Raw genomic sequence first — 13274 nt, forward strand, 5'->3', positions numbered from 1 at the left:
TGTACTCGTCGCATATTTACCTTTCCTTGATATTAATTTCTTAACTAAATGATTAATTGAATTTTAGTACAAAAGTCTACAAAGATTTCGTGTCTGATTACTTTGAAAACTCATTATTTCCAATCCCTCATCATAGCATTATACGACCATAATTCAAATCAAGATTGTGGAGTTTAAAGCCTCACTTTTTCCAATTGGGACATAGTTATCGTCTCACTTTTATAACATGCTAAGGGTCCGTTTGATTAGAAAGAATTTTATGTTGGAAAGTGAAAATGATAGAAAATGAAGTAAAAGAAAAGAAAGTGAAAATAAAATTTGTTTTCTTCTATGTGTTTGATTAAAATAATTTTTTTATAATATAATACCAGTGGTGTCTGTTGCTATATAAAAGCATCACTTTTAAACCTCTTGAAAAGTTTGGGAAGAAAAAAGAAAAACACATCTCTTCTCAGCTCAAGAAAGGGGGCGCGGGGAGGCTGCTGTGATTAAAATCACACCGTTTCATGTCACTTATTCTCCAATTGCCAATTGGAATCCATAAAAAAAAATTATAAGAATAACTTATGATTTCTATCATCTTTGTACGTAGGACCCCATAATAAGCCCCACAAAAATAAAAATAAAAATATTCAAATGTATGCTTTTTGTGGAACGGCCATACAGAGGCTTAAGGATGAGTTCCAATTGGCAATTGGGGAATAAGAGACATGAAATGGTGTGGTTTTGATCACGGCAGATCACAGGCAGCAGCCCCCCGCGTCCCCCTTCTTGAACCGAGATGATGTGTTTTCCTTTTTTCTTCCCAAACTCAATAGAGGTTAAATGCAATGAAATTCTAACAGTAATTCAAACAGTAACAGTAACTTGGAGCTTTTAGAATTGGAACTGATGGTTAAATGTAATGAATAAAAAAAAAATAGTGGGCTTTTAGAATAGTGCTGGGCTAAATTATGTGGCCTTCGAAAAATTTTGCTCCGGCATTTTTGTGATAAAACATTGGCGAATGATGTCAACATGACATCATTGAAATGGAAACATAAGACGACGGCCACAAAAAACAAACGTCGTTGGACTTATGCGGGCGTTTTGCGGGTCTTTAAAGGCGTTTTTTAAACGCCAGTAGACGTAAAATTCCTTCTAGTGCTCTCAGGTATGCCTTATGAATGAAGACCAAAAGAAACAAGAAGATAAAACAACAAAAGAAGAAAAAGATTTCATCGCAGCAAATTTTTTTCATAAAGTATTCTTGCTGATAACAGGATTTCATTGCAGCAAATTGGCATAAAGAACTACATCATAAATAAACTACTTTATTTCCATACAGAAATTATGCCCACACAGATAAATAGTGCACATATCATGCACTGAGTGCGATGTGAGACCTACAATGGATTTCACACAAACGATATGAGCTGTTCAATGAATTTAGAATATTTTTTCAAGCGCCTCTGTGAAAAATAAGCTCAATCCGATTCCTTGAAGTACTCGATCTAATCATCTAGTATTTAATAGTACTTCTAGGTATTAATTGGATTGAGCTAATTTTTTGAGGGGGGCTGTTGAAAAAATATTTTAAATTTAATGAATGGCTCGGATTATTTTTGTGGGACCCGTAGTGGGTCGTGCACTATTCATTTGGTTCAATAGCACCTTTGATTTCAATAATCTTGTAAACATTCATACGTACTGAAGATGATGAAACTCAAGTAATAGAGTGTCTTTTTGGCTAATTAAAACTCGAGTAATAGTTACCATTCCCTTTCTAGAAATAACTCACCAGAGATTGGATTAAGTACAGCTCCAGAGAAAAAAACTGAACCTGATGTCTCTTCCTTGATCATGAACATAAAAGGATGATCAGCAATGAAACTTGCAGTTTTTTGCCCGGGCATGGATGAAGCTCCTAAGACCTTCCTTGTCGGCATGAGCATGGATGGAAGTTCTAAGTCCATCCCTGCCGAAGAATTGGGTTTTTCGTCTACCTCAATACAAGCTTTTTGAAACATTTTTGTGTCCATGAATGAGACCCTAGCGGGAATATCAATCATGTCAGACCAATCTTTTGGATTTTCCAAAAATGATAGCGGTACCCGCATATCTTCCATGACCCTAGAAACGTCAAAATCAGATGAAAATTTAAATTTTGGGATCCAAAATTGGTCAAGCTTCACTTCTCTTAAGTTAAGGTTCTGCTGTAAGAACCTTGGATTTGTATTGAACTCTTCTACAAGATTTTTCAACCCACATTTTTCATTTGGGAGAAAGAAATACATGTTGAGTTTCTGGTTGAGGCATGGGATACCAAGGACCTTGAAACCAAGAAATGATCCAAAGTAGTACCTTCTATGGCTAGACATGAACGGAACTAAAACAGTCCTGCCTTTGGAAAGATGAAAATCCCTCTTATAAGTGCGGCTGGCATCAAATTTGTAACTAAAGTATAGCCCATTCGCTAGTATGATTGATGTGTCTCGAGATAGGGACTCAGGTCGGAGAATCTCTTTGATAAGTCCCCTTGATGCAACACTAGCCCATGAATTAACTTCATTTTCCACTTGGCGAACCTGTACATAGATATTTCATGAATTACAGTGATCAGGAATTTTATTTTATTTTTTAATCTGAAAGAGCTACTTTTAGACATTCAACGCAATTCTAAATGGAAACCACTCCTACTTTATTCCATGAATGTCACTTTTATACCGACACACAAAAAAAGATAAAGAGGAAGCCAGCCATTTATTTAGCATAAGGTAAAGCTAGCTAATGTAGTCTCATAAAGTTAGGTATTCCTTTTTCCTCCCACTGTAAATTCAAGCATGACTATGGAGGAATTTGTGGAAAAAAAAAGAAAAAGAAAAAAAAAAGAAAAAGTAAGGAATTATGTTTAACATCATTTTCTATCTACTCTAATCTTTTACTAATATATATAAATGGAGAGCATCAGTATAGCGTCTCCCATTTTTGAAGCCACATTACAAAAGTGATTTCCATAACCGTCCCTCTAAAATTTGAAGCTAAAATCTAAAATCTGCATTCACATCTATCGGAAATACTCCCATAGTATATTTTGTCAAAAAAGTTAATAGTATCGTCCGGTCTATTTTGTGAAGTATCTGTCTTTGGTTAGATGTGATTTTTGGCTGTTGCTTGAGTTTTCTGTTATGACATAAATCTTTCGGCTATGGTAGTTGGGAGCCAAAGCGTGGAGGATGGATTCCTGTGATTAACAAGCAAAGGAATAAGAATGGTGCGTTAGCGAGTAATAATCAATCTTTGTTCACTCTATTCATTGACAACTTGCCAAACGAGGTTAATTAATCAAAATTGGCTCAGGAGAACTTTCACTAATTATGCTTTTATTCCTAATAAGTGTAGCAAAAGAACTGGTTCCAAATTTGGGTTTGTTAGATACGATTGTCATGTCTCAGCCGGGGTTGCAATATCAAAATCCAATGGTTTGTGGGGTTAGTGACAAAAAGCTTTTTGTCAAAGAAGCATCTTTTGATCAATACAAAGAACAAATCAGATTTGAAGATTCCTCTTTTTTAGCGACCTGATGTGGCTACGAGTTCTAATGGGATTCTTAGGAATCAAGGTATTCACTTTGATACGGACAAAAGTGGGCAAAAGAGTTACTTTCATGGAAAATCTTTTGCCCAAATGGTTTCAAGCGAAACAAATAAGGTGGTAGCGATGGGAAAGAGACAGAGAAGGGGTTGGAATGTAGTGACCAAGCGTGTCGAAGGGTATCACTAAAACTAGCTTGTTGGTAATGGGTGGCTATACTGTAGTGCGGTGGCAAAATTACACAAGTTAATCTCAATCAATGAAATGAAGGTCCAGATGGCAGGGATGGGCTTAGACAATATTGATATTAAGGCATTGGGTGGACGGTCTGTGATTTTAACTTGTCCTAGTAGAGATGAAATGGAGAAAATGGTTAAAGAGCGTTGTCTTCAAAGGTGGTTCTCTGAAACTAATCCATGGGATGGTCAAGCAGCGTGTGTTGAAAGATTTGTGTGAAAAGAAGCAAAGTGGTGTTTTGTTTAGATCAGCTGTTGCCGCTGCTACTTTACCAATCTCTTCTAAAGGCGTCAACATGAGCCATCTAAATGAGGCTCAGGTTGTTTGGACCGTAAATAAGATCATGGGCCTTAGTTATTCAGGCAATGAGGAGGACCTTATTCATCGATTGGCGAGTATGGAAGCCAAAGATGAGGAAAGAGCCAAGGCGCATGAATTTCAACATCATGATTGACTCTTAGGTGTCTCTTTGGGTGTTATCGTTTGATTTTTTTTAGGTTTTGTTGGGTGTGTCCTTTCTGGGTTTTAGGTGTTTTAGGAGTTGTATTCTTGTTGGTTTCTTGCAACCTTGGTTGTTATTCTCCTCTTTGGATCCGGGTTGGCTTATGATTGCTGGAGCTGTTGTTTTCCCTTGTGGGTTTTCTTTTCTCCAGTTTGAAGCTAGTTTGGATTCTTTAATCTTTGTAATTTGTTTTCAAAGATTAATACATTTTTCGGCTTTCAAAAAAAAAAATTTGTGTTTTCTTTTCGCTTTACAAATCCAAGATCCTACAACATCGCACTATCTGTCGACTACTTAAATTTTTTTGTTAGCAAAGAGAATTCATTCCCATAAACATGAAAACAGAAAGGAAAGGCTTGACTATCTAAATTTATAGATCCCCAAAGATTAGTCCGAAGTAGGTTCATTTTTCTCAGGGAAATATCCTAATCTCGATGACAAATTAATCTAAGAACTGAATTATTACTTTTATTCTAAGAAAATGATTTCACACAGATTCTAATTTTATACTGTACTAATTTATTTCGATTAATCAATTTGTGTTTCAATTCCAATCTGTTTTACAGTCTTTGTAACTAGGTAAGTTTTGGATCACTAACTGGTTGAACCACACATGATTGGCATCTATCGAATGTGCCAACATAATTGAAATGTTCCATGAGGTACAATGATGCCGAGTATCCTCGATCGACGGTGTAAGGATGAACTTTGTACAGGTATCTTGGCCGGTGATTATTAATATATATACTTTTTCAGACTTTCAAAAAAATGGAAGATAAGAGAATTGTTGAAAAAAGGAGAGAAATTTCACCTTATTCAAGATATCAACGGTTTTAACTTCACACTTGTGAATACCTCTAATAAACTCTTCATAAGACGGCCTTAGAAGAATACATTTATCGACCCAGACTCCATTGACCATGACTACCGTCGAATCATTCTCAGTGTTGTTAGGTGACCCACCAACGGCTGCCACAGCCATCATCTCCGAGGACCTGAAGTTAATCTCATCGATGTTTTTGGATCCGAGAAAGTCAAGCATGTACTGTAAACTACGGCCCTTTGATCCGGCAACCACCATGTTTAGAACCAAGTTGATCGATAAAGGAGACGACACAGTGTTTCTATCATTGTGCTTTTCAATCTCCTTGAGCATCAACTGGTTGGAAATCCTTGTGCAGAACTCCATTTTTTTTTTCTAGGGTTTTTGTTTTTAGGAGAAAACTCTCGACCGGTTTGTTTGGGGTTAGTGAATGTACATCTATATTTATAGCATTTCTTTCCGTGAAAATAGGAAGTATATACGAATTAGGCATCTTTCTATTTTATGTATAACTTTACGGTCTATATATTTTAACAAAATAAGAAATAATTTACTCCTTTCGTCACAAACTATTGCGACTATTTTCTTTTTGGGACCTCTCAAAAACTTATTTATATTTCACAATCTATAATATTTTTTATGATTTTAAAATCTTTTGTTTAATCAAATTAATTGAGATCTATGAAACAATATTTATATTTGAATATAAAAAACAGACGCCCGAAAAAAGAAATAGACAACAATTTGGGATGAAAGAAATAGTTGCAAAGAATGTCAGAGTATCCACAATGGCATAACCAAAAGTGATAGGTTTTAGAGTTAACAATGTTGGTGCAGACCAACACTTTGATCGACGTGGCCAAGACCAACACTTTGATCGAGCACACTTACCGATCAGCAAATCAATGTGCAGACCATCTCGCAAGAATGAGAGTCGAGCAGCCATATAAGCTCATTTTTGTTATGGACATGCCCATCTCAATGAGAGAATTTTTTCTTAGAGATAGCCTAAATATTAGGCATGTGTTAGATTAACAATAGGTACTTTGTTTAGGCTATGGACCTAATGACTTTGTGTGTATCCCTGATGTCGTACTCTCTTTCGTAATCTAATTTGATATTCCGCTTAACCCAAAAATAATAATAATAATAATATTGTTGCAAAATATGACTCACAATGCTATAATTAAACTTAACAACCTCTTTTTAAAAATAATCAAATTCTGGACTTTGAATAGCCAAAATTAACAATCTTTTGTCAATAACCTAATTTAATAAAGCCCACATTCTAAATCAAATACACACATCATTACAACAACAAAAAAGCGTTCTCTCTCTTCCCTTTTTCCCTCTCTCTCTCTCTCTCAACAATGTTTTCAAAAAAAACATTTTACTTGTAACTTTTTTTTTAAAACTGTTTCCCCCTCCAAAAAAATTTTTAAACTATTTTTAAAAAAAAAATTTATACAAAAAAAAATTGTGCTTTTTTGGAAAACCAGTTTTGTATAAGAATTTTTTTTTTCAAAACCTTTTCTTGTATGAAAACTATTTTTTCAAAAATCGTAGTTACACAAACTCTTTAAAAAAAATTTAATTTAAAAAAGTTCAAAAATTATTTTCTATTTCTAATAAATAGTTTTTATTTGTCTCAAATTTTTTAACCAAAAGCTATTTCTATGTTCACAATTATTAGTTTTTTTTTTGTAATTTAAAAAGGTGATGTCGCAACTTTTGGTTATTCAATTTTGATTATGCTATGGTGGATCTCTACATTGCTAACCTTAACAATTTCTTAAATGAATAATTAAAAAGTGATGTTATAACTTTTGGGTATTCATTTTTTATTATAGCATTGTGGATACCTTCATAAGTAGCTTTTAAATAAATCTACTAACTATAACAGGAAAGATTATTAATTACCATAAATTATCAGAACCACCCCAAAGCCCAAATATATATTAGGTAATAAAGAGAGATGCACGCATCGTGCATATACCTTTCCATCATATATTGATATTAATTAATTTCTTAACGAAATGATTAATGGAATATTAGTACAAGAATCTACAAAGATTTTTTGTGCTTTGAAAACGCATTCTTTCCAATCCCTCATTATAGCATTATTATGTGACCGTAATTCTAATCAGGATTGTGGAGTTTAAAGCCTCACTTTTTCCAATTCGGACATAGTTATCTTCTCACTTCTACAACATGGGTGAGGGTCTGTTTGAATAGAAAGAATTTTATACTATAAAGTAGAAATGATAGAAAGTGAATTAAAAGAAAAAAAAAGTGAAAATATTTTTTTTTTCTTTTATATGTTTGATTAAAATAAACATTTTATAAGAATCTTATACGAAAATGCTTATAGTTACTAACTTACCCTTAACATACAATTTGGATCCTGGTAGGAAAGAAAAAAAAAGAGTATAGGGATACTGATAAGTGTCATAAGATGAGGCAATTTTAACAATAAAATAGAAAATTTTGTGGTTTTAGCAAGAAAGTGAAACCTATGTAATCATACTTAAATTGGTTGTAAAAGAAAATGTACTTTTAGCCCTTTCTACTATTTTCATGCTAACAAAACACCTAAAAATTGTCATTTTTTTTCCTCTTTCCTATATTTTCTATCAATATTTCACTATAATCAAATGGACCCTAAAAGACGGTGCATTTTTTCCGTCATTGGTTTTCACAAGCATCATTTTTTTGTTGTCAAAATGACTACAATTTCATTGATAGGGAAATACATATACACATGATAATCACCTAGAAGTAGCATATGTCCTTAATCAAAGGACTATAAAGCCATAAAGCTAAGAAGGAAGTCTTTCCAGGTACAAGCACACACACCACTACTAACTCTCCTAATCAAAGAATGGGCCATGCACCCAATTCGCATTACTACATGCTACGTCTTTGAATTTGAATTTGTAAACCTCCATGCAATAATGATTTTCGGTGAAGTCTGAGGTCGATACACAAGGAAAGAGAGAATTAAAGCACGTGCAATTGATTAAACAAAATAAATAAACAGAAGATATATTTTGTGTGGATTCTCAAGATAAAGATTGAAAATATGTTTGGAAAGGCATCAAGGATTTATGTACGCTCAATGTATCCATGATAGTTATTTTTGATTCGTTCATTTAACTCAATTGGAATCACATAAAGGGCATCTCCAATCGGAAGATAAAAAATAGGGATTGCATCAAAATATTCTGTAACGATTGATTCTATTGAACAATTGATTTAACGTTAATGATACACCCACCAAACAATCATCAACCGCACGCGTGTGGGGCCCATTCCGGGCTCCGCACGGATGATCCGAGCCGCTCAATAATTTTTTTTTAAAAAAACCTGAGTGGGCCTATGCAGAAATCGTCTCAATCCGATATGTGTAGGTGCTCGATCCAAACTTCTAAAAATCAGATGATTCGAGCAGTTCACAAATGGAAGATTGAAACGAGCACATACCCATATCGGATTGAGATGATTTCCACGTGGCCCACTCGGTTTTTTTTTTAAATTATTGAGCGACTCGGATCATCCGTGCGGGGCCCGGAGTGGACCTCACACGAGTGCAGTGGGCGTGTGGTGGATGGGGTGTTTGGTGGGTGTATCATATCTCTTGATTAAAGCACTAAAAATTCAGTCATTATTTGCAGAAAATCATGTGAATTTATAGCACCTCAAGCATTTAACGTATCCAAAATCAAGATGAGGCTCAAGATTTTACCCAAAAAATATAAAAATTCTACGTTGATAAAAAGATCAACAAGAATCTTGTATCAAAAATAGAGATTATCTTTCTCACGGACCCTCCGGAAACATTTGTTTTACAGAGACCAATGACACGATGTCACGTCATCAATTTCTGGACCCCCAAGCAAATTTCAATCCCCTACCGCCCACATTTGATCACTCCTTCATTCTCTCCCTCCCCCAAAACTCATCGATCTCTGTCTTTCCCCCTCCTGACGAACTCTCTTCCTCACCTGCGACCCTCTTCCCCGGCGAACTCACCTGCAACTCCCTTCTTCGGCAAACGCATCTTTGTCAAGCCCATCTCTTTGATCAGCAATTTCGAAAAGCACCAAAAAAAAAAATTATTAACACAGAGACAAGCAAGTAAAGTAAGAACAAAACTAACCTGATTCAAGTATGTGAATGAGCCAATTTGAAGTAGGAGCCACTAAATTGGTTCGAACACTTAATGTAGAGAGAGGAAATGGACGAAGGAAGAGAGAGAGAGAGAGAGAGAGAGAGAGAGAGAGAGAGAAATTAGGGCTAGATTCTGAAGCTTTTACTTCGAATTTGTTTGTCTTTGATAAAGTATTAGGGCCCGAAGTCGGAAGTCATATTATAGTGGGGTTGGGGATCGAAATTGATTAATTTGTTGGATTCACAATGTTTTCTTTCCAAACAATTCAAGCCCGTCTCTCTCTACTCCCACCTGTTCAAAATTAACAGAGGAGAGAGAGAGAAAGATGGGCTCGCTGGCGCGAGAACGGGAGGATGGCTAGATGTTGGGGGAGAGAGAATGTAGGAGTGATCAGATGTGCGCGGATAGGGGGTGGAACTTTGCTTGGGTCCTGAAATTGATGACGTGGGAGCGTGTGCGTTCGCCGGGGAAGGAAGTTGCCGGAGTTGCAGGTGAGTTCGCCAGGGAAGGGAGTTGCAGGTGAGGAAGAGAGTTCGTCGGGGGAGGGGGGAAGACAGAGATCGATGAGTTTTGGGGAGGGAGAGAATGGAGGAGGGATCAGATGTGGGCAGTAGGGGGTGGAACGTTGCTTGGGGTCCAGAAATTGATGACGTGGCAGTATGTCATTGGTCTCTATAAAACAAATGTTTCCGGAGGGTCCGTGAGAAAGATAATCTCCAAAAAAATAAGTATGAATCAATAAACTAAAGGTCCTGTTAATATCTGCCCCTAAGCCATATGATAGAAATGCATTAACACTATTGTTTGACTCCATTATCATGGGGAATGTAATGGTTTTCTTTACCGTCATAAATTACATTGTTAGAGAAATTTACTTATATTCTAGACAAAAATACCCCAGATTAATATTCTGCTACAATATCCACCCAACATACACCCTGAATCCTGATCATCTCAATTCCGTACATCCCGCTAAGAATTAGGCACAAACCTAACCAATACTTGTTCCCTTATATATATATATATATATATATATCGGGGCGGTTCCGGGGACACCCATAAAAACACCTAAAAAAACACCCCATAGTTCCGGATTAAATTTTGATGATCCGAGCCGCTCATTGTGATCAGAACGTGATTTTAAGAGTACCCATGAGAAATCAGCAAAAAAAATGACCGGGAAGGACTTGATCCGAACAGTTTCGAACAGTTTTTTATTGAACGGTTCAAATAAAAACTGCTCAAATCAAACATTTCCCGGTCATTTTTTTTGCTAATTTCTTGCGGGCACCCTTAAAATCACATTCTACACACATTGAACGGTTCGGATCATAAAAATTTGATCGGGAACTATGAGATTGAGATTATGGGTGTTTTTTTAGGTGTTTTTTTAGGGTGTCCATTGAACCGTTCCGTATATATATATATATATATATATATATATATATATATACACAAATTATCAAGTGAGGGATCCCTCACTTTGTTAAAATGCGGGACTTTCATATCCCGATCAAATTTTGAAAATCTGAACCGTTCAATGTGTGCAGAACGTGATTTTAAGAGTCCCCGCGAGAAATCAGCAAAAAAAATGACCGGGAAGGGCTTCATCCGAGCAGTTTTTTTTGAACCGTTCAATGAAAACTGCTCGGATGAAGCCCTTCCCGGTCATTTTTTTTGCTGATTTCTCTCGGGGACCCTTAAAATCACGTTCTGATCACTTTGAGCGGCTCGGATCATCGAAATTCAATCGGGAAGGAAAGTCCCGCATTTTAAAAAAATAAGGGATCCCTCACCGGAACCTGACTGTATATATATATATATATATATATATATATATATATATATATATATATATAGTTAGGTTCCGGTGAGGGATCCCTCATTTTATTAAAATGCGGGACTCCCCTTCCTGATTGAATTTTGATGATCCGAGCCGCTCAAAGTGATCAGAACGTGATTTTAAGGGTCCTTGTGAGAAATCAGCAAAAAAAATGACCGGGAAGGGCTTCATCCGAGCAGTTTTCATTGAACGGTTCAAAAAAAACTGCTCGGATGACACCCTTCCCGGTCATTTTTTTTGCTGATTTCTCGCGGAAACCCTAAAAATTACGTTCTGCACACATTGAACGGTTCGGATTTTCAAAATTTGATCGGAAAATGAAAGTCCCTCATTTTAACAAAATAAGGGATCCCTCACTTGAAAATTCCTCTATATATATATATATATAACCAATTTTTGTGGTGTTACCCTTGAAGGCCTCTTATGTTTTTTGTTACTGTTCTATTGCCCTTGTTGTAAAAAATAACCAATTCTTGTGGTGTTACCCTTGAAGGCCTCTTATGTTTTTTGTTAGTATTGATCTATTGCCCTTGTTGTCAAAAATAACCAACTCTTGTTGTGTTACCTTCGAAGGCCTCTTATGTTTTTTGTTACTGTTTTATTGCCCTTGTTGTCAAAAATAATTATAAAAATGTAGTCATGTAGATACCCGGAATCGTTATTGCTACATTGATGTTATATAGCATAAAAGAATACCAAAAAAAAGAAGCACCCTGCATTTACTTACCATATATATGGAACACATTATACATATATAGTAAATCAAATAGATAAATACTTTAAATACAACCTGTTTCAATCAAAAAATAGAAGATGCCTTCATAATCACTTCAAATTTTATAGAGTACTTTTATCTGTAAAGTTTCTTTGGCCGATAAAAAAACCCTCTCTAGCCATGAATAATATTTTTACGGCTATGTTAGGAGACCAACTTAAAGAAAAGTAATCACACAGTTCAAAATATCAACAACTAATTAGTGAAAGAATTAAAATATTAATTAAATGCCTTCATTAAAAAAAAAAAATCATACATTCAAGTTTACCAACCTGTAGCCCCTTTTCTCTTTTCTACTCGCTTTATTGTATTCTTTTAAGTTCCGGTCATGAGGATCAAAAAAAAATGGGTGTGTATTCTTTGGAGTTGAAAAGGCACGGATTGGAAAATGAATGGCAACAAAATGAGCATGGAGGGAAATGATAAGTAAAAGGGTACGTGTTTCGGTCACACAAATATAAGTGATTCTCATAATCAGAGAGAGAGAGTGAGAGAGAGAGAGAGTCGTCCAATAATGGCAGAAAGGAGTAATCTAGATGCAAGATCTGCAGGAGTAACAACAATCTTCATTGGTGATGTACCAGATGATATGGACGAATCATGGCTGAAACAGATTTTTTCAGGAGCTGGAAAAATCATTGATGTCTACATTCCAAGGAAGAGATCATTTCGGGGGAACCAAAGATTTGGATTCGTAAGATGTGGAGACAAAGCTGAAGGTTTAAAAGCAATAAAGATGTGGAATTCGGCTCAAATCCAAGGTCACAAACTGTTGGTAAATGTTGCAAGATTCTCCAACACAAAATGGGTTAAACAGAGCGAAAAATCTGAAGGAAGGAACATATACAGAGTGGTGAAGAACATCACTGGAGCTGAAAGACCCAAAAGGATACCAAATCAACAGAACACACTTAGGTTGGTGGTGGTGGATCAAAACAACATCGCCGATGAAACAAGGAAACGATCTCAGCCGTGTATCAATGTCTCTGAGGTTGGTAACGAGTGGCTCACCAGAAGTGCTATTGCCAAGCTTTCTCCTCTTAGGTCCATGGTATACCTGCAAGACCATCTCAAAAATCTTGGATACTCTTAACATTCAGGTACGCCCAATTGATGCTAATAAAGTAGTTCCAACATTCCCAAGCATTGAAGATAGGGATTCCGTTTTCAATGGGGGTAAGATGAGTTGACTTAAAGATTGCTTTTTGGAAATTCAAATGTGGGATGATACCATATCTTCTCAAGGTTCAAGATTAGTTTGGTTAAACTGCTATGGCATTCCATTTCATATTTGGAATGTAGCTACTTTTTGAAACTTCAGAGAAGAGTACTTCGTATTGTATTCCTTAA

At 35.8% G+C, this 13274-nt stretch overlaps 1 protein-coding gene across 1 annotated transcript; it reads right to left on the minus strand.

Annotated features, from left to right (window-relative positions):
• Positions 1–1514: 1514 nt before the first annotated feature.
• Positions 1515–5533, minus strand: LOC131331872 (serpin-Z10-like). Its single transcript, XM_058365814.1, has 2 exons — positions 5124–5533; positions 1515–2567 (listed from the first exon to the last, which is right to left on the minus strand). The coding sequence occupies exons 1-2, from the start codon at positions 5499–5501 to the stop codon at positions 1752–1754; spliced, it is 1194 nt and encodes a 397-aa protein (XP_058221797.1). The 5' UTR covers positions 5502–5533; the 3' UTR covers positions 1515–1751.
• Positions 5534–13274: the final 7741 nt, after the last annotated feature.

The sequence above is a fragment of the Rhododendron vialii genome, chromosome 7a (genome assembly GCF_030253575.1).
Source record: "Rhododendron vialii isolate Sample 1 chromosome 7a, ASM3025357v1".
Taxonomy (NCBI): domain Eukaryota; kingdom Viridiplantae; phylum Streptophyta; class Magnoliopsida; order Ericales; family Ericaceae; genus Rhododendron; species Rhododendron vialii.

Coding starts and splice junctions, on each gene's coding strand:
- LOC131331872 (XM_058365814.1), bottom strand. CDS start 5,501: ATGGAGTTCTGCACAAGGATTTCCAACCAGTTGATGCTCAAGGAGATT. Junction 2,568..5,123: donor CCGTTGATATCTTGAATAAG/GTGAAATTTCTC, acceptor ATCTATGTACAG/GTTCGCCAAGTGGAAAATGA.